The sequence below is a fragment of the Peromyscus leucopus genome, chromosome 15 (assembly GCF_004664715.2).
Source record: "Peromyscus leucopus breed LL Stock chromosome 15, UCI_PerLeu_2.1, whole genome shotgun sequence".
NCBI lineage: Eukaryota > Metazoa > Chordata > Mammalia > Rodentia > Cricetidae > Peromyscus > Peromyscus leucopus.
In genome coordinates, this window is record NC_051076.1 from 68,897,931 (window position 1) to 68,918,827 (window position 20,897).

The 20,897-nt window shown below is 37.6% G+C and overlaps 1 protein-coding gene across 6 annotated transcripts in view; it reads left to right on the forward strand.

Moving 5' to 3' along the window:
- The window catches only part of Ptpn4 (protein tyrosine phosphatase non-receptor type 4), a 179,565-nt gene that overhangs the window by 25,685 nt on the left and 132,983 nt on the right, over nucleotides 1-20,897 (forward strand). For all 6 annotated transcript variants that reach the window (XM_028879796.2, XM_037211479.1, XM_028879802.2 and 3 more), the window contains exon 2: nucleotides 6,222-6,376. In XM_028879796.2, coding sequence (XP_028735629.1) covers nucleotides 6,239-6,376 — 138 coding nt within the window. In that variant the 5' untranslated portion in view covers nucleotides 6,222-6,238. The remainder of the gene's footprint in view (nucleotides 1-6,221; nucleotides 6,377-20,897) is intronic.

The following is a 20,897-nucleotide window of genomic DNA, read 5'->3' on the forward strand; positions in this document are numbered from 1 at the left end:
GTCTTTTTATTGGGCAGTTGTGATCATTGATGCTGAAAAGTATCAATGAGCTGTGTTTGTTGATTCTTGTTACTTTGGTTGGGTGTGTATATGTGTTGTGTGCATGCTTTTGATTTGCTAGATTGGATTATTCCCTGTGTTTTCTTGAGTGTAGTTAACCTCTTTAGTTTAGAGCTTTCCATCTAATACCTTCTATAGGACTAGATTTATAGATAGATATCGCTTAAATCCAACTATTGTAATTGAAAGTTTTGCTGGGTATAGTAGTCTGGGCTGGCAGCTGTGGTCTCTTAGAGATCTTAGCAATATATCCAGATGCTTCTCGCCTTTTGAGTCTCTGTTGGGAAGTCAGGTGTAGTTCTACTAGGGGAGTAGGAGAAGTTGGGAGGGGAAGATCGGTTTGATCCACTAGATATTGGAGCTGGGCCTGGGGGCTGCCACAAGTATTCTGCAGAGCTGGCATTGAGGCTGGGGGATTGGATTTGGAGGAACAGGGAGAAGGGAAGCTCTGCAGTCAGCCTATCTGTTTTTCTGGACAGTCTCCTTTGGTTTTTCAAAGTGCCTACATTATTGGAACAAGGGAATTGGGTAGAAATCCCATTAAAATGCTACAAAGCTCATGCTCAGTGAGGTTCAGTTGTTTGTTTTAAAATAAAGCTCTTCAGGGTGTAGCAAGCAACCTTTTTGCTAATTTCCAGACCTTTGAAAATGTTGATTTTTGACACTTTATCAGTGATCTTTGACTTTTAGAGGGCTGGGTTTCCAGCAGACTTCCCCTTTTAGAAATGCTTCCTCCATCTTTTCTTTATTCTTTTCATATAAAGTTGGATGTACCAAATGTACTAAACTAAAGCCTTTCAGATGGCTACTTTTTGTATTTAAAAATTGGAAATTATAAAGACTAAGATTCAACAAATGGTAGCTTAATTACTTTCAAGTGATTGCTAAGTTTTTTCATGTTCAAGTATATACTTATGTGGAACCTGAACTCAGCTCAGTGCTTTTTTTATTGGATGAACATTTTTTTTTTTTTTTTTTTTTGGTTTTTTCGAGACAGGGTTTCTCTGTATAGCTTTGCACCTTTTCCTGGGACTCACTTGGTAGCCCAGGCTGGCCTCGAACTCAAGAGATCCGCCTGACTCTGCCTCCCGAGTGCTGGGATTAAAGGCGTGCGCCACCACCGCCGCCTTTGGATGAACATTTTATGTAGACTAATTAGTAAGTACTGTAACTTGGGTAAGTAACATTTATTAGCTACTAACATGAAAAAGGTTAGTCTTTCTTGGCATTTTTAAGAATCAAGAAACTTGTTTCTAAGGTAATTATTTGTTTTCTTTTGTTGCTTTATACAAATGTTACTAATTTTCAGTGATACTCCATTTCTGCAAATATGATTATGATGACAGTAATAGAAACTTGTGGGTTATTATTGTGGATATTGAAGAAAGTAGATGGAGAGAGTTGTCAGTGCTTTGCTAGATGCATTGTTTCATAGCTCTTTTTGAGCTTCTCCCTGCTCCAGTAATAAAATGTTAAACCCAAGCGATATTAAATTATAACTCCATGCAACTTGTTGTTCTCGTACATAAGGTTGTTAGGAGCACTTAAGTGTCACCTTCTAGCTTCACAGAATTACAAACTATGGTCATTTGATATTCCTTTATTGGTCTATACAGAGGTCAAATTACTAATTCTAATTTCTTTGTTAGCATTTTTGTTTTAGCTTTCTCAAATGAAACACAGAAAAGTAATAAAATGAGAAAATGGTTATTTAAATGACATTTGCTTTTTTAGTGTATGGACATATTTTACTGACAAATTAGCAAGTAAATCCAGGGTTACCAGGCAAATTAGCTAGTAGAAGATCATTCTTTTACTTAATGATAAAGTTAATTAAGAATCCTTAGAAATAAGATGAATAATGGCAATACTTGTTAGAGTTGGTCATTTAAAGGAGAATAAACTAATAATTTGAAAGCTACATGTAAGAATGCAGGAAGAGCATTTGACTTTTAAGTCAGTGGACTCTCTTGAGTGAAATTGAAATCATTGACCTCTTCAGCTTCTCCTCATTCTAAACTGTTCCTAATCCAAGCACTTCTATTGCTCCAGAACCCATCTTCCAGGAGATTGAAAGTAGGTATTGGAGATTTATAACCCTGGAAGCAAGAAAAGGAAGAGGCCAGAGGTAGTAACTAAGAAGGTTAGCTCAAGTTCTGGTTCTCCGTTCTTGTCTCTTCATTCCATGAAATTCAACTAGCAGTTGATTGTCTATTTTTAATGTAATTGATCATTTGCAAAGTCAAGAGATACACCATTTAGAAAAATGTTTTAGACCCAACCTAGTACTCCAGTTTTCAAAATAAAGGTATATTGTTTTAATTATTAGGAAAGTAATGTAAACCAGAATTTCTTAGGGTAATTCTTAAGAAAAATTAAGAATCAACATAATATTCTTGTGAGAAAGAGGTACAACTTTATTAAAGGAAAGACATGATCATTTCATTCCTCTAGATTGTTTTAAAACCTTTGTTCTCTTGTATCCAAAGATATTCTTTGTTGTTATTCTTAACATTTGGCCCTTATTTATACTAGGATATTTATTTGTGTTTGTGGTAAAAGTCTGTGGGTGTCTCAAGTTTTTTATATAAGATGATGAAATATTTGCATAAAGCCTGCACATATCTCTTTGCTATACTTTTAAGTCTTCTGTATATTATTTATACCTAGTACAATGGAAATATTTTTAAAGATTTATTTTTAAATTATATGTGCTTGCATCTGCGTGTATCTGTGTAAGTTTTGTGGTGTAGATTTTATATTTAAATCTGATTCATTGAGAACTTTTGAATATAAAACAACTATGGTATTGTCCGGTATTGGATAGCTTAGTAGGCGACAGTACATGCTGCCAAGTTTGATTACTCACCAGAATCCAGTTGGTGGAAGGAGAGCATCTGCTGCTGCAAATTGTTCTCTGACCTCTGCATGGGTGTCATGGCACAACCCCCCCATCCCCAAATAAAATTAGTTAAAAAGGGGGGGATGGCATTTCAACAATGATAGAAAGTTGTATATATACAAAATAACAAATGAGCCGCAGTCCACACTACCTCTCATTTTATATTCAAAAGTACTCTGAATCAGATTTAAACATAGAACCTAAACTGTAAAATTTTTAGAAGAAAACATAGGACAATCTTTATTATCTAAGTTTGAGGATCTAGTCTTAGATGTGACACCAAAAGCATGGTTCATGTGTATATTTGTTAAAAAACACAGCGTGGTGGTGCCCACCTTTAATCCCAGCACTCTGTGGACACAGGCAGGCAGATCTCTATAATTTTTTTAAAATTATTTTTATTTTATGTGCATTGGTGTTTTACCATGTGTGTCTAGTCCCCCAAAACTGGAGTTACAGACAGTTGTGAGCTGCCATGTGGGTGCTGGGAATTGAACCCAGGTTCTCTAGAAGAACAGTCAGTGCTCTTAACCACTGAGCCATCTCTTCAGCCCTAGATCTTTATGAGTTTAAGGCTGTCTTGGTCTACATAGAGAGGTCTAGGCCAACTAGAGCTACAACAGTGATAACCTGTCTCAAAAAAAAAAAAAAAAAAAAAAAAAGCAGAAAGAAAAGAAAACAAATTCCTGGCATGTTAATTTTTGACATTCCAGGACAGTAAATTGGTATTCCCAGGTATTCTCAGAGTTTTTGAAATTATATTTTAAACACACTTCAAACAATCTTTAGACTATATGATTTGAATGGCTAAAATTCTTGTTTGAAGAGTATAAAAATATACTAAGTTCAACAGTACTTACAGAGAAGTACATCCTACAGAAATATTCAATGAAAAACATAATTTAAAATTCATGTCTCTCAGTAAGATGACAGCCCTTCACATTGGCATGCTTGGTGGGGCACCTCACCACCCTGGGCATCTCTTCAGCTCACCTTTTGTAGTTTTTAGCATAACTTTCTGTATGTATTTTGTTATATTTGTACATTTTAATTTTTGTTTAGTTTTTACACATGGGGTTATATTTGAAATTTAACATGTATTCTATCTATACATCAGGTAATTTGCAAACATGGCCAGTTTTAGTTCTTTTTGTATGCACCCTGCCATTCACCACTCTCACTTTCATGGAATTACTTGCCTTGTTCCTGATTTTAGGGTGAAAATGTTTAGACTCTAACCATTCAATTAATTAGGATAGGAGCCATATAGAATGCTGTAGCATGAATCTTAAAAGTTCTTATTAATAAAATCAAACCCAGAGCCAGGTATTGGGGTGAATGCTGGATGATCAGAGAAGCAGAACAAGCCACAGTCACCTTACCTTGCCAATTTCTTAGCTGATCCTGTTTCCTCAGACTGCAAGCCTCTGAGATCTCAGCTAAACTGCTGCTCAAAAGCCTAAAAGCTTAACCAGCTCTAGTTCCTGGTTTCCATGCTTCATATACCTTTCTGCTTTCTGACATCACTTCCTGGGATTAAAGGCTTGTGTTGCCATGCCTGGCTGTTTCCAGTGTGGCTTTAAACTCACAGAGATTCAGATGGATCTCTGCCTCTGGAATGCTAGGATTAAAGTCGTGTGTGCCACCATTTTCTGGCCTCTATATCTAGTGTCTGTTCTGTTCTCTGACCCCAGATAAGTTTATTAGGGTACACAATATTTTGGGGAACACAATATCACCACACAATGCTTTTCTAGATACCTTCCTTGAGGATATCTAGAAAAGCATTGTGTGGTGATATTGTGCCCCTTTTCTTTGTTTGTTTTGAGAATTTTTATCATAAAAGTGTGATGTTTCAATCAATGCAGAAAAGCATTTCATTTCCCCCATTTGTTGTGGTTTCATTAGGTTTTTCTCTGTTCTCTGTTCTGAAGGAGGTTAGATTATTGGTTTGAGGCATGTCCCATTTTTCTATTACATACATGCAGTCCTATAAATTTCCCTTATAAGTGCTGCTATATATGTAACCCGCAAGTTTTGCTGCATTATGTTTTCTGTTTTATTTAATTCTGTGTATCTTTTGTTCCCTTAAGATTTCTTCTTTGTCTAATGTGTACTTAGAAGTATGCTATTTACTTTCCTTGTGTTTGGAGACTTTTCTATTGTTAATTTGTAGTTTAATTCTCTTGTTCTCAGGGAACATACTTTGTGTAATTTCAGTTCCTTAAGTATATTTAGTTTTGTTTTGTGTCCCAAAGAGGCAAGAGGATCTCTGAGTGTGAGACCAGCCTGGTCTACAGAGCAAGTTCCAGAACAGCCAGGACTATACAGAGAAATTTTGTCTTGAAAGAACCAAAATAGTAATAATAATATCTTAAATGTCTGTGTTTTTCCTTGCTCAGTTTCCTTTATTGCATTGTCTTTAAGATGGAAGTTGTATGGATTTTAAATTTTGAGTCATGGAATGCCTGAAATGATTTTGTTTTTGTTTTTTTCTCTCTAATAATACTGTTAGTTTTCTGGGTATAGAATTCAGTGTTCCCGAATAAGTTTCTTTCAGAATTTTGAAAGTACAGTTTCATTGTCTTTTAATAGCTATCATTGACAAGTTTGTTCTTTTATAGGTGATCTATGTATTTCCTCCACTTATGTAAAAATTGAAAATCTCAGAGAGGTACACATCTCATATTTCTGTAGTTCCAGCTGTTTGGGAGGCTGAGGCAGGAGTTCCAGGCCAACCTGGGTACATAGTAAGGCCCTGACACCTCCCTTTTCTCATAAAAAAAGAGAGTGGTTGATTGAAATTAAAATAAAATAATCTTCACTATTGTTATTCTACAGTGTTTTTCTAAATAAAAAGAAAACAATAGTGATTGGAATGAAGCAATCTTCTCCCTTGTTGTCCATCTGCAGTATTTTTAGAACACATATCAGTGAGCGACACCCCACTTGCTGAGCTCTCCTGTGCCTTCCACCCTTTAAGCGCACGTATCTTGAATTGGAATATGACTTCCTGAAACTTTATCCCATTGAATCTTCTCAGTAGAATAGTGCAAGATAAAGTTCTTTAGGGTAGCTTGTGATTTTAGCTTTATATGTAATTTTATACCTAATTTTCTTAATCTTGACGTTTCAAAACTTGTAATTGTTTTCTGTCAATGTTTTAATTTAAAATACATATTAACTTTTTTTTTTTTAAAAGCTGTATCATATCTTGTACCATTCCTTTTATTTAGTGATTCTTGTTTTTTAAACCTAGATCTTGTGTGGACAGTAATGACCGCACGTTTCCGATTGCCTGCTGGCAGAACCTACAATGTCCGAGCATCGGAGTTGGCCCGAGACAGACAGCATACAGAGGTGGTTTGCAACATTCTTCTTCTGGATAACACTGTACAGGCTTTCAGAGTTAATGTGAGTATTTTATTTTCTTCTCCTCCTTGCCTTAGCTTCTTCACCACCACCACGACCACCACCACCACCACCACCACCACCACCACCACCACCACCACCACCACCTCTGGATATTAGTCTGAATTTAGATTTATTTTAAAACTAAAACCATTAAGTAATAGTACAGTTTGAACATTCTTAGTTAAGGAAGTCTTTTTGATACAAGTTTATATCCAGTATACCTGCTTATTCAAACTAGATCTTTCAAAAAGTGTGGCCCACTAACTGTTCACAAACAGCGGAGCATCCTAGTTCATGAACAGATCAGTAGTATGCAGGTGGTTTTATAATATGCATGAGGGTGTCTGAAAATAATTTGTCTTAAATACCTTCCTAATATGTTTCACTAAAGCCTTATTTGTACTGTCTGTGAATACAACTTTGGTTAAACAAAGATAAGTTATAAGACCGATCTTTCATAAGTATTGTCTGAAAAGCATTTATCCAACAAGTATTTGTTCTTGTTATTAATATGTAGCTTCAGCTGTTCCTCATTTGAGTTTCACCAATGTGGTATGTTAGTATTAGTTCATTCATTTTCATTGCTGCATGCTATTCTTTTGTATGAGCATACCATAGTATATCCATTTGCCAATCTCTGTTTAGTTACTCCATTTTTTTCCTTGTTTGTGTTTGGAATATTTCCACTATAGGCTCTTAAGTTCTTATATATGTCTTAGTAATAAATACAAGTATTGAGGTCCACAGAAGCTCCCTAGAAAGGCCTTATTCAAGGTCAGAAAGTCTGAGCTTGCTTTGCCAGCAGGACTGCATAATGAGATAATATGGCCAAGCGCATGGTTACCAGGTGTTTTGAAGGGTCTACACTTGTTGGTACTTAGTACCTGGACCTTGAGAGGGGGAGATCTTTTGTTCCTCCCCTGGCTAAGGTATAAAAAGCTCATCAAGATTAAACTTGGGGCGACTGGGTATTAACCCAGGGCCTGTCCAAAGCTATCTTATGTCTCTATCTTTTTTCTTCATCTACTTCTATAATTCCTATCTAGCATTTCTCAATTCCTTACTTCCCTCTTCAAGGGACCCTTCGATAGGTTGGGACTGAACCTCAACACTGGGCTGGACCCTGACATACAAGGATGCACATACCTTTTTTATTTTAAAAACTTCAAATCTGTAGTTGGAATGGAAGAAGTATGAATGGAATGAATATGGAGCTTCCTTTGCCCAGACTGAACTGGTGTTAACATTTGTACATTTACTTTCTCTTTTCTTCCTGAACTCCCTGAAAGTAAGTGGTAGACACACCAGTAAGCATTTAGCATCATGAGAGTCTTCTAAATTTATACAATACCATTGTCATAACCCCCAAATTTAGCATTCTATATATGATACTATTTAATATATAGCCCATATTCATATCAAAGTCTATACAATGACATGTCATCTGTTTCCTGATTGTGTCTATCTGTACTTTGAAATCTGTGATTTAAAATTTTAATATTTACCAAGTACTTAAAAACAACCTTTATTTTACTTATTGTGTTCATGTATGATGTGCATGTGGGCTAGGGGGAGCACATGTGCCACAGTGTGAATGTGGAAGTCAGAGGACTACTTTGTGGAGCTTGTTTTCTCTTTCTACCACTTTTACATGGGTTTGGGGGATCAAGCCCAGATTGTTAGACTTACAAGGCAAGTAAGTGCCTTTATCCAATCCAATGAACTATCTTGCCAGTTCTGTTTACTAGTTTTTTAAGCTTAAATTTTTTTTGTATGTTACTTAGTATGTAGCAGGATCACTAATTTACCTTTCAAAATATCCTAAGTTTCATTTCACATTTGAAAATAAGTTACAAAATAGTGGAAATATCATTATTTATGAGATTATTTAACCCAACAGCTCAGTGTACTTTCTAAAACTTAGATTTTAAATTTCTTGTTTCCTACTATCTATTAATAGATGAAGAGTAGATTGCCAAGCAGAAATTTAAAAAGTAAAGAGAATTCTCCTTCATAAAAAGTTCTGATTAATATACTTTCTGATTAATATAAACTATCTATCAGACAGTTGACAAGGCTTTTTGCCCCTGTTATGGACTCATTAAGATTCTTTTGGAGGAACTGAGTGGTAGTGATATACTTCTTTAATCCCAGCACTCGGGAGGCAGAGGCAGGCGGATAGATCTCTCTGAGTTCGAGGCCAGCCTGGTGTATAGAACTAGTTCTAGGACAGCCAGGGCTGTTATACAGAGAAACCCTGTCTTGAAAAACCAAAAAAAAAAAAAGTCTTTTGGAGATATAAATTTAATAAATCTTATTTTAAGTTAATATGAACATTATTTTTTTAATTATAGGAAATATTTATTTAGAATTATTCTACAATCATAGTTTTATATTTGTTTATTTATGTTGTACTGTGGATTGAATCAGGGCTTTGAACATGCAAGACAAACATTCTACCACTAGACTCTGTTCCCAACCCGTTTTCTATTTTTCATTTTGGGACAGACTTTCACAAAGTTGTGCTGAGCTGGCCTTGAACTTGCTTGCTCTGTAGTTCACTCAAGCCTTGAACTTGGCTGCATTCCTGCCTTAATTTTCTGAGTTGGTGATTGTCTTAGTTAGGGTTTCTATTGCTGTGAAGAGACACTATAACCATGGCAACTCTTATAAAGGAAAACATTTAATTGCGTAGCTCGCTTACAGCTCAGAGGTTTAGTCCATTATCATCATGGCAGGACATGGTAATATGTGGTAGACATAATGCTGGAGAAGGAACTGAGAGTTCTACATCTTGATCTGCAGGCAACAGGAAGTGAACTATTTGTCACACTGAGCATAGCTTGAACAAAGGAGACTTCAAAGTCCACCCCCACAGTGACACACTTCCTCTAACAAGGCCATACCAATTCTAACAAAGCCACACCTCCTAATAGTGCCACTCCCTATGAGCTTATGGGGGCCAATTACATTCAGAGTACAACAGTGGTTTTACAGGTCTCTATCACCAGCCTGGTTAGTCGTTTTTAAAGAGAAATTGGGAATTTCTTTCTTCTAGTTATGATGCATTAATTAACAAGTTCAAAAATGGTATGAGTTGTTAGGCTACTTACAAAGAGACAGGACCCTCTTTCTTGCATATGCTCTCTCTCTCTTGCGCTTTCTTTCTCTCTCCCTTATTACAACATTGTTATATCATTAAATATTAAATAGTATTTATTAGGTGATTACTAACTCTTCTTCAGTTTGACACATGAATTCCCTTAAAAAGTTTTTTTTGTGTGTGGGCATGCAGGAGACCTCAGATGTCAGAAGAGACAGTGTCCCATAGAACTAGAGTGACAGACAGTTGTGAGCTGCCATGTAGGGTGCTGGGAACTTAACCTGGCTCCTCCACAAAAGCCACAAGTGCTCTTTACTGCTGAGGCATCTCTCCAGCACCACATAAATTCCTTTTTAAAATGTCTTTCACACATATTGTGTTACTTAAAAAATTTAGTCAAGGAAATAATTAACAAAACTAAAATTCAAAATTAGCAGATCCTTGCTTTGTTGCTTCTTATGCATAATTGATGTTTATTTATTACTTACTGTTTATTGTTACATATGTTTTTAGTTTTGTGAGTTTTTTTTTTTCTTTCGTTTATTTGGAGAATGAGAATTTAGGTCTCAACTCCATCCCCTTTCTGTATACAAACACTTCCCCTGTCCTCTTTCCAAAAACATAGTAGTTATGTAATAATATTTGGTTAGTTTAGTGTTTGTGTTCTCTAGAGGAAAAAAATCCCCAATTATCTGGTTTGAGTTTGGAGAGCCTAACTGCTTTGTCATTTTAGTGAGTAAGAGAAGGGATCTGAGTGTTACCAACTATTCAGTGTGTAGACCTTCACTTACTACAATCTCACCTGCTTTCACTGTAGTAAAAATGAATTCTTCCTGATGTCCTTTAGCCCAGAGTTGAAGTTTCTTTTCTTCAGAGCTCCCACCCCCAGCTCCTAATAACAAGGGGCAGTGGTTTGGTGGTGGTGCGTGAAGGGGAGTAGGGGTCTGGAGAATCTCTCATCAACAAACCTTCTCAAATCTTCTCCAAGTCTTCTCTGGACTGACTTTTTCAGAGATTATTTGTACTTGTGTTTTTAGAAAAATTGGCTTGCTCCTGGGCCTTTCTCACATTGTTAGCTTTGTTTTATCTACTTAGGTTGCTTTTAATTTTTGAAATTTTTGTTAATGTAGTCTCTTCCTTGCTTTGTTAATCCCAAAGATGCTAGGAGAAAAGATCACAAATTATCATGGCCAAATTAATTAAAGCAAGACTTTTTATTCATGTACATAGTCTGTCTCTCCCTAAAATTGGGTTTCAGGAGATCAGCATTGGATGTGAAGAAGACATTTTTATAGCTCAGGGGTAGGGGCTTTCCAAATGGGGGATTTGGCCTGTAAAATAGATGGCATTACAGGAGCAGAACATAGCATAACAAGTTAGTCATAGCAACCTCCTGAAAGAAATACATGATTACAAGGTTGTCATAACAAGGAAGTCATAACAGGTAGTCATAACAACCTTTTGAAACAAAGGTAGGGTTGCAAGGTAGTTTCAAAACAAAGGCATGGTTGCTATTTCCAGGAACAAGCAGTATAGAACCATTTGTAGTTAAGGTTACAGGTGGGGGCATAGACTAATCCTTGAGAAACAGAAGTTTAATCATAAACAGGAATGACTCTATAATGTCTTTTAAGCTAATAATGGAGGCTTTTAAGCCTAAAATGGAGGCAGGCTGTTTCATCAGCTACTTTGTTATTTTAAGCAAACATTTTGTTTAGTCTCCCTCAGATTGATTTTCAACAGTGAGTGTCTGCCTTGAGAAGTTATTGAATACAAAACTTTTAAAAGTAAAATTAGCTGGTTGTAGTGGTGTATGCCTTTAATCCCAGTTCTTGTGAGGCAGAGGCAAGGTAGATCTCTGTAAATTCAAGGTCAGCCTGGTCTACATAGCAAGTTCTAGGAAAGCCAAACCCCATCTCAACCCTCCCCCACTAAAAAGTAAAATCAGGTATTAAAATAGAAATGGTCATTTTAGTGTAAAAACACAAGATAAATTGGTGAATTTTGGAATATATGAGAAATTGAACTTTGTATTATATGATAGAAATTACAGTCATGCTTTTAATTTGGAATGCCCTTTTCTCTAAAGTGTAATTGTATATTAAGCATGAGAAAACTATTAGTTAGATTTATAGTGTGAACAGTTGATCTAGTTTTTGCCTATTGCATTTTCATTGGGCAAGTGTAGTTCTTGGTTTTCATGTTGTATTTGAAATATATTGATTTGTTACTGAAAATGGCATTTCTGCCAAAAGATACGTAAAAATACCCTATCTAAGTTGGTTCACCTTTGTGTTAATGTTTGAAGAATTTTTTTCTTTCATCTTTTCTTTTTTCTTTCTGTATGCTGCCTGCCTTTCTCCCTTTCTCCTTCCCTTCCTCCCTCCTTTCCAGTTTTAAGTTTTAGAGACCCAGTTTCTCTGTGTAGCTCTGGCTGTCCTGGATCTCGGTCTGTACACCAATCTGGCTTCGAACTAAGAGATCCTTTTTGCCTCCCAAGTGCTGGTATGAAAGGTGTGTGCCACCACTGCCCAGCTTGCTTGCTTGCTTTCTTCTTCTTCTTCTTCTACTTCTGCTACTTCTCTTCTCCTCCTCCTCCTCCTCCTCCTCCTCCTCCTCCTCCTCCTCCTCTCCTTCTTCTCTCTCTCTCTCTCTCTCTCTCTCTCTCTCTCTCTCTCTCTCTCTCTCTTAGACAGGCTTGTTGGTTAGTGCTTGTTGGTTTGGTACTGACTATATAGCTTAGGATGGTCTTGAACTAATTGCAGTCCTTCCTCCTTCAAGACTCCCACAAGCTGTGACTATAGGTGTACACCACAACTTGTGGTATTATTTATGTGTATGTGTGGTATATGGGTGTGCACATGTATGGGTTCAACTTTGTATCTTTTTAATCTATAGTTCTCTACCATATTTTATTTACTTTGGAGATAAAGTCTTTCCCTGCACCATGAACTTGACATTTCAAGCTAGACGGACTGACCAACAAGCCCCTTCGATCTGCTTATCTCCCCTCCCTACTTCTTCAGTATAAAGATTACAGGGACATGCCACAGTACCAATCCTTGAGGTGGCTGCTAGGGATTCAAACTCAGTTTCTTTCTTTTTTTGGGGTGGTGGTGGTTTTGAGACAGGGTTTCTCTGTAGCTTTGGAGCCTGTCCTGGACTAGCTCTGTAGCCCAGGTTGGCCTCGAACTCACAGAGATCCACCTGCCTCTTCCTCCTGAGTGCTGGAATTACAGGTGTGCGCCGCCGCCGCCCGCCGCCGCCGCCACCACCACCACCACCACCACCACCACCACCACCTGGCTCAAACTCAGTTTCTTATGCTTGTGTAGCAAGCACTTTACTCTCTGATCCATTTTCCCAGTTCCCATCTATCTATCTATCTATCTATCTATCTATCTATCTATCTATCTATCTATCTATCATCTGTCTACCTACCTACCTACCTACCTACCTTCTATGATGTGATAAAGGGATTCAAACTCAGGTTCTTATGCTTGTCTAGCAAGCATTTTAACTTTGAGTTGTCCTCCCAGTTCCTATTTATTTATTTATTTATTTATTTATTTATTTATTTATTTATTATCTATTTATTTTTAATGCAATAATGTAAGCTTGTATGGAGACTACAAGACAATCTCAGTCATGCCGTCCACTTTCTTTGGGTCTATTCCAACTTTATTCTTACACTGAGCATAGTGTGTTTGAGTTCTCAACTCATGCCTCAGGTGCACATCAAAATCTCTTGACTCCGATTGAATCTGGAGTCCTCTGTCTTCCTAGAATCATGCAGCCTCTGAATCTCTTTCTGTCCTAGAATACAGATGAGGGCATTGCAGAATTTTGAAGTAGATCTTGGTAGCTTTTTCTCTTTGATCTTTCTTGTCTAATAACCTACACAATTCACCTGCAATTATGCTTTTCATTCTATCACCCTAGCCAAGACTGCTTGCTACTCTCTTCTTGGTCAGTATTTTCTTAATACCATTGTTTAGGAAATGCCCATGAGAACAAAGCCAATGCAGAACTTAGCTCATCTGTTTTTTTTTTTCCCCAAGGATCATAGGTTGTCTGATGTCTCTTTAAAAAAATACACATGGACACATTACACGTATGTATATATGTACACACCCCACACATATATCCAGCTTTTGTAGGTGTTTGTGACAGGACAGTATTTCAATACCAGCTACTCTGCCTAACCAAAAATGAAAGTCCTGATTGTGTTAAAATATAAGATTATGTCATTGTATGATGAGTTTTTTATTTGAAACATTTAATGTATTTATTCATGTGTTCATAGATCTCTTCTTCATTTGATCAGGATAGATAATTGAGTGAAACAGGACTTGTGTCTCACTGATACATAAAACGTCTTGTAAAATCAAAATGGTCTGAAATATACTGATTTGATTAAGGGAATAAATGGTACTTGATTTCCAAAGATAGAACCCTGAGCAGCTGAGCCATTGATGAATTTGGTATTTTAGATTTCAAGTAAGCAGTCATTCACAGGATTTGAGATATAACTTAACTCTAGTTGAGCTAGGGTTAGTTTTTGTTAGAGAAACATCTTTCCATGGCTAATCAATTGGTAACAATGAATTAGTTAACATTTTTTGTTTTTTCTTTATCTAGCCACCATTTTAAAACATTTCATCAGTATTTTATCCTATATCATTTGTTTCTCTATTATAGTTACAGTTTGTATGAAAAACTTAAGTGTAGTACCTTGTGACTTAACTCTGTAGTCTTCATGTCTATGAGCAGGTGTCTATATACATGTGTGTGCACGTTTATGTGTATATGCATGTGGAGGCTAGAGATCATTCTTCAGTCCACCCTGTTTAGTAACATCTGTCACTGGGACCTGGTTACAGCTCTCTTAGTGTTACATCTCTGAGCTCTTGAGTGCTAGTGGCTCTCATTTCTTAGGGTTCACATCTCTGCACTCTTAGGTAATAGCAGCTCTCAGCAGGTAGCGTTAAACAGCTTTCCTAGCTTCTCTTGGCAAATCTTGCAGCTTTCTAGTAACTCTTTCTTTGCTCTGGGCAGCTCACTGGAGCACTTCAGCTGCCTCTGGCTGCTAGGCATTTTCTGGACCAGCAGTCCTGGTGTTAGCTGCTCTTCTTGGTGCAACCAACTTAGTGTTTTCTATCAGCAGTAGAAGACATGATAAGCATAAATTCATCCGAGTGATGCTTTATCAGGTAAATACAGTTGGTAATGCTAGGATGGAGGTCTCTACCTGACCTAATGAGAGTAAGAGGTAGACTGCATATATAGGAAACGGAGGAAGGCCCACATATTTACACTCCTTTTTCTGATGTCTGAAGTTTCTGCACTATCTTGCAGCCTGCAGGTTTACTGTTGCTAGCTGTCATGGGTTAGAGAGATTCTTCTTCTGACCAGAGTGGGAATATCTGAAGTGGTGGCTGCAGGCCCAGCCAAATCTTTTCCACACTGATGACAACTGGATTATGCAGCAGACAAAGAGAAGTCTTCTGGGATGGTCATGGGACACTTCAAAGCTGTAGTAGCAGATTTGAAGTCTCCTGGAGCTGTCATTGGGTATGTAGAATAGTAGGGCTGTCAACAGCTTGGCCAGACCATTTAAAGCAATGACAGCTCCTGTGATTTCTGTGTCAGCTGTAGGCTGAAATGATAGCAGCTTCCTTAGATGAGACTTCAGGAGTAGTGGCAGTGCCTGTCATAGCCCAGCTGGGGTGGAGCTCCTGGGAGGTGTAAACAGTGGCTCTGAACTTAGCCCATTTTTGTACTGCCTGGAACAACTATATCCCAGGATAGGGTTTAGTGGCTGGTTTTGTGTGTCAACTTGACACAAGCTAGAGTCATCAGAGAGGAAGGAGCCTCCGTTGAGGAAATGCCTCCATGAGACTCAGCTGTAAGGTATTTTCTCAATTAGTGATCAGTTGGGGGCGGGGAGGCCATGGTACGTGGTGCTGTCCCTGGGCTGGTGGTCCTGAGTTCTATAAGAAAGCAGGCTGACTTGATAACAGTGGTGAGGGGTTTCGTCCTGTGTCAACTTAGTGTGTCAGACTTTGTTGATTCCCTAAGGGAGGCCTTACCCTCTCTGAGGAGTGGATGGGGAATGGGATGAGGGAGGTGAGGGGGTAGGAGAAGGGGAGGGAAGGGGAACCAGGATTGGAATGTAAAATGAAAAAAAAACGTAACAAACAAACAAACAAATAAAAATAAAGAAAGAAGGAAAGAAAGAGAGAAAGCAAGTAGGCTGAGCAAGCCAGGGGAAGCAAGCCACTAAGCAGCACCCTCCCTGGCCTCTGCATCAGCTCCTGCCTCTGGGATCCTGCCCTGTTTGAGTTCCTGTCCTGACTTCCTCAGTGATGAATGGCAATGCTGAAGTGTAAGCCAAATAAACCCTTTGCTCTCCAACTTCCTTTTTTGGTTATGGTGTTTCATTGTAGCAATAGAAACCCTAAGTAAGACGAGTTGGTACCAGCGTAGTGGGGTATTGCTGTGATAGACCTGACTATGCTTTTGGGAGGATTATGGAAGGACTTTGGAACTTTGCACTAGAAGAGTCATTGAGTGTTGAGATCTCTGTGGGATGTTCTGTGGGAATTTGGAAGATAAGAATGTTGAAAGCAATGTAGATGAAGGCCTGGCTTGTAAAGTTTTAGAAGGAAGTTTAAAGACTCTACCAGGGCTGTTTACTATTTTGATTTAAGATTCTGTGGTTCTGGTTAGCTGGGGCTGAGGAATCAGCTCTATTAACAAGATAGTGATTAAGAAGAGACCGACATCACTGAGGTGAAATCTTCTGGGAAGTGTTTCCTGAGAGCACAGAGAAGCTGTATTCCGTAATCGGCTAAGGTTGTTCCTCGTGCTGGCAACTGGACTTGGTAACGTGTAAGCATCACCTAGATTGTACTGTTTTGAAGACATGAACGGGTCATGGAGAGCAGCTGAGGCTTGGCACTGTTAGAAGCCAGGAGAGATCATTGGTAAAGGTGCAGCCTCAGTGGCGGTTGAAGCCCCAGGACTGAAGAGGTCATGCAAAGAAGTTGAGGCTTGATACCATGAAGATGGTCCATGAAAGGCTATTAGTGAAAGTGCAGCCCAGTTGCAGCAAGGGACCCCAGCATTTTGGAGATGCCGGTACCATGGGATGACCACCACCAAGAACAACAGCAGCAGTGGAGTGGGACCAGTTGGAGCCTAGAAGACAAACTATGTGTGCTGCAGAGGACAGAGCTGGAGAAGTGACCCAAGTCCTTTGGAGGAGTCCAGAAGATCATGAATCTCAGATAATTGGACATTGACTTATTTATTTATACTGTTGCAGTTTGTTTTTGCTTGGTTCAGATTGTAATGGTGCCCTAGTTCTTCCCCCTTGAAGAAAGTATTTAATTCAATTTTGATTTTTAAAGGAACCACAGATGAAAGACAACTTCTTTTAAAAGACATTAGATATTTTGAAGACTGAAATTTTGATGTGTTTGAATTTGTAAAGACTGTGGGACTTTGAAAAGTATGATTTCAATGTAAGATATTGGGGATGAATAAGAAAGGAAGGGTTGTGGCTTAATAGTGATATGTTTGTGTGGGGGTAGCAGTCCGGTGGCCAAGTGTAAAGGAAGGACTCTATTCTTGTCATTGGAGGCCACTCTCCTTCCTCCTACCAACCCCAATAGGTTCAGTTTTTTAGATGAAGATAAGAACATTGTTCTAGAAATAACAATGCAAAGAATTTATCTGAATGCAAAGAATTCTTATGTATCACCCACAGAAAACAAAAACTAATTATTTAGAGGACCAAGACTGTATAGTCTACAGTTAGGTTTTCTTTCTAGTAAATGTAATCCATGGAGCACTTATTCTTGAGCTAATTCCCCTATAAATGAAAAGTACCCAGTTGGGGAAGATCATATGCATTGTATGCACATACATTACTTTTACAATCTTTGTTCTCACGTACATCATATACACACAGACACACACGTATATGTGCATTACAGAAATCTTACCTGGTAATTCTTTTTTCCTCCTCATTGGCAATTTGTTATAGTAATATACTTTCCTTTTAAATATTGTTCTTGGTACTGTTTTCTGACTATTTCATTAGTTATTTGAAGTCTACATATAATTAATTTTTAAAGTTTATTTTATGTGTGTGTTTTTGCTTGCATTTATGTCTGTGTACCACATTTATATCTTGTGTCCTTGGAGGCCGGAAAAGGGCATTGGATCCTCTAGGACTTGATGGTTATGAACTGCAGTGTGGGTGCTGGGAACAAATGCAGGTCTCTGGAAAGCAGCCAGTGCTCTTCACTGCAGAGCCATCTTTTCAGTTCCCTAAATTTTAACATATTAATTTGTTTAATTTCCACAAAAGAAAATAACAGCTGCTATATATGAAGAGTTAGTAATAGTATTGTGACATTTTTTTCTCAATGTGCAAACATTTCCTTTTGATTTGTTTATGATAAACATCAGAGCTGATGGTTTTGGCTGCTTCTTTTTGCAACTTAAAAAGAAAATTCCCATGTAAAAAGAGATCTGGGAGAAGATAGACACTTTACATTGAATAACTACTTAATTTTAGCACTATGTTAGCTTCTATCCTGAACTCCTTATATATTTTTTTCTTTTTATAGTACTAGGTATCAAACCCTAGGTCTCGTTCATACTAAGCAAGTACTCTGCTACTGAGCAATACCACCACCATGCTATCATGTATTTTATATGTCACTTAAAATTGTTTTTAGGTTTTTAAGTTTTATGTATATGCATATTTTGCTATATATGTTTGTTTTTCTTTTTTATTAATTTATTTTTCTATTATCAGCTTGATATAGTATAAATTCTTATCTTAATAGTGAAATGTTTCATTGAGGCTTGCTCAGTAACTGAGGTAAACCAAAACTTACTATAAGCCACAGTCATCCTAGGGCACCCCCTTCTATATATATAGCCTCCTTGGTTCTGTGGGTTGCAGTCTGATTATTCTTTGCTTTATATCTAGAATCCACTTATGAGTGAGTACATACCATGTTTGTCCTTCTGGGTTTGGATTACCTCACTCAGGATGATTTTTTCTAGTTCCATCCATTTGCCTGCAAATTTCATGCTGTCATTGTTTTTCTCTGCTGAGTAGTACTCCATTGTATATATGTACCACATTTGCTTAATCCATTCTTCAGTTGACAGGCATCTAGGTTGTTTCCAGGTTCTGGCTGTTACAAATAGTGCTGCTATGAACATAGCTGAGCATGTATCTTTATGGTATGACTGAGCATTCCTTGAGTATATGCCCAAGAGTGGGATGGCTGGGTCTTGAGGTAGATCGATTCCCAATTTTCTGAGAAACCGCCATACTCATTCCCACAGTGGTTGTACAAGTTGCATTCCCACCAACAGTGGAGGAGTGTTCCCTTTGCTCCACATCCTCTCCAACATTGACTGTCATTAGTGTTTTTGATCATAGTCATTCTGACAGGTGTAAGGGGGTATCTCAGTCGTTTTGATTTGCATTTCTCTGATGATTAAGGATGTTGAGCATTTCTTTAAATGTCTTTCAGCCATTTGTGATTCTTGTTTTTTGTGAATTCTGTTTAGCTTTTTAGCCCATTTTTGTAAATTGGATTGTTCAGTATTTTGATGTCTAGTCTCTTGAGTTCTTTATATACTGTGGAGATCAGTCCTCTGTCAGATGTGGGCTTGGTGAAGGTCTTTTCCCATTCTGTTGGCTGTCTTTTTGTCTTATTGACTGTGTCTTTTGCCCTGTAAAAGCTTCTCAGTTTCAAGAGGTCCCATTTATTAATTGTGTGCTCAGTGTCTGTGCTGTTGGTGTTATATTTAGGAAGTGATCTTAGGTGCCAATGCGTTCAAGAGTGCTTCCTATTTTCTTTTCTATTAAGTTTAGTGTAACTGGATTTATGTTGAGGTCTTTGATCCACTTGGACTTGAGTTTTATGCATGGTGACAGATATGGCTCTATTTGTAATCTTTTACATATTGAGATCCAGTTATGCCAGCACCATTTGTTGAAGATACTTTCTTTTTTCCATTGTATAGTTTTGGCTTCTTTGTCAACAATTAAGTGTTCATATGTGTGTGGATTAATGTCAGGGTCTTCAATTCGATTTCATTGAATCCAGTATGTCGGTTTTTATACCAGTACCAAGCTGTTTTTATTACTATAGCTCTATAGTAGAGCTTGAGGTCAGGGATGGTGATGCCTCCAGAGGTTGCTTTATTAAATGGGATTCTTTTAGCTATCCTGGGTCTTTTGTTTTTCCATATGAAGTTGAGTATTTTTCTCTCCAAGTCTGTAAAGAATTGTATTGGGATTTTGATGGGGATTGCATTGAATCTGTAGATTGCTTTAGGTAAGATTGCCATTTTTACTATGTTAATCCTATCTATCCATGAGCATGAGAGATCCTTCCATTTTCTGATTTCTTTCTTTAGAGATTTAAAGTTCTTATCAAAAAGGTCCTTCACTTGTTTAGTTAGTGTTATCCCAAGGTATTATTTGTGGCTATTGTAAAGGGTGATGTTTCTCTGACTTCTTTCTCAGCCCTTTTATCATTTGTGTATAGGAGGGCTACTGATTTTTTTGAGTTGATCTTGTATCCTGCCACTTTACTGAAGGAATTTTATCAGCTGTAGGAGTTCCCTGGTAGAATTTTTGGGGTCACTTATGTATATTATCATATCATCTGCAAATAGTGAAAGTTTGACTTCTTCTTTGCCAATTTGTATCCCTTTGATCTCCTTTTGTTGCTTATTGCTCTAGCTAGAACTTCAAGTACTCTATTGAATAAATATGGGGAGAGTGGACAGCCTTGTCTTGTTCCTGAATTTAGTGGTATCACTTTGAGTTTCTCTCCGTTTAATTTGATGGTGGCTGTTGGCTTGTTGTAAATTGCCTTTATTATGTTTAGGAATGTTCCTTGTATTCCTGATCTCTCTAAGACCTTTATCATGAAGGGGTGTTGGATTTTTCAAAGGCTTTTTCAGCATCTAATAAGATGATCATGTGGTTTTTTTCTTTCAAATTGTTTATATGGTGTATTACATTGACAGATTTTCGTATGTTGAACCATCCTTGCATCCCTGGGATGAAACCTACTTGGTCATGGTGGATAATTTTTTTGATGTGTTCTTGGATTCAGTTTGCCAATATTTTGTTGAGTATTTTTGCATCAATGTTCATGAGAGGGATTGGTCTGTAATTCTCTTTCTTTGTTGCATCTTTGTGTGGTTTGGGTATCAGGGTAATTGTAGCCTCATAAAAAGAGTTTGGTAATGTTCCTTCTGTTTCTATTGTGTGGAACAATTTGAAAAGTATTGGAATTAGTTCTTCTTTGAAAATCTGGTAGAATTCTGTACTGAAACCATCTGGTCCTGGGCTTTTTTTTGGTTGGG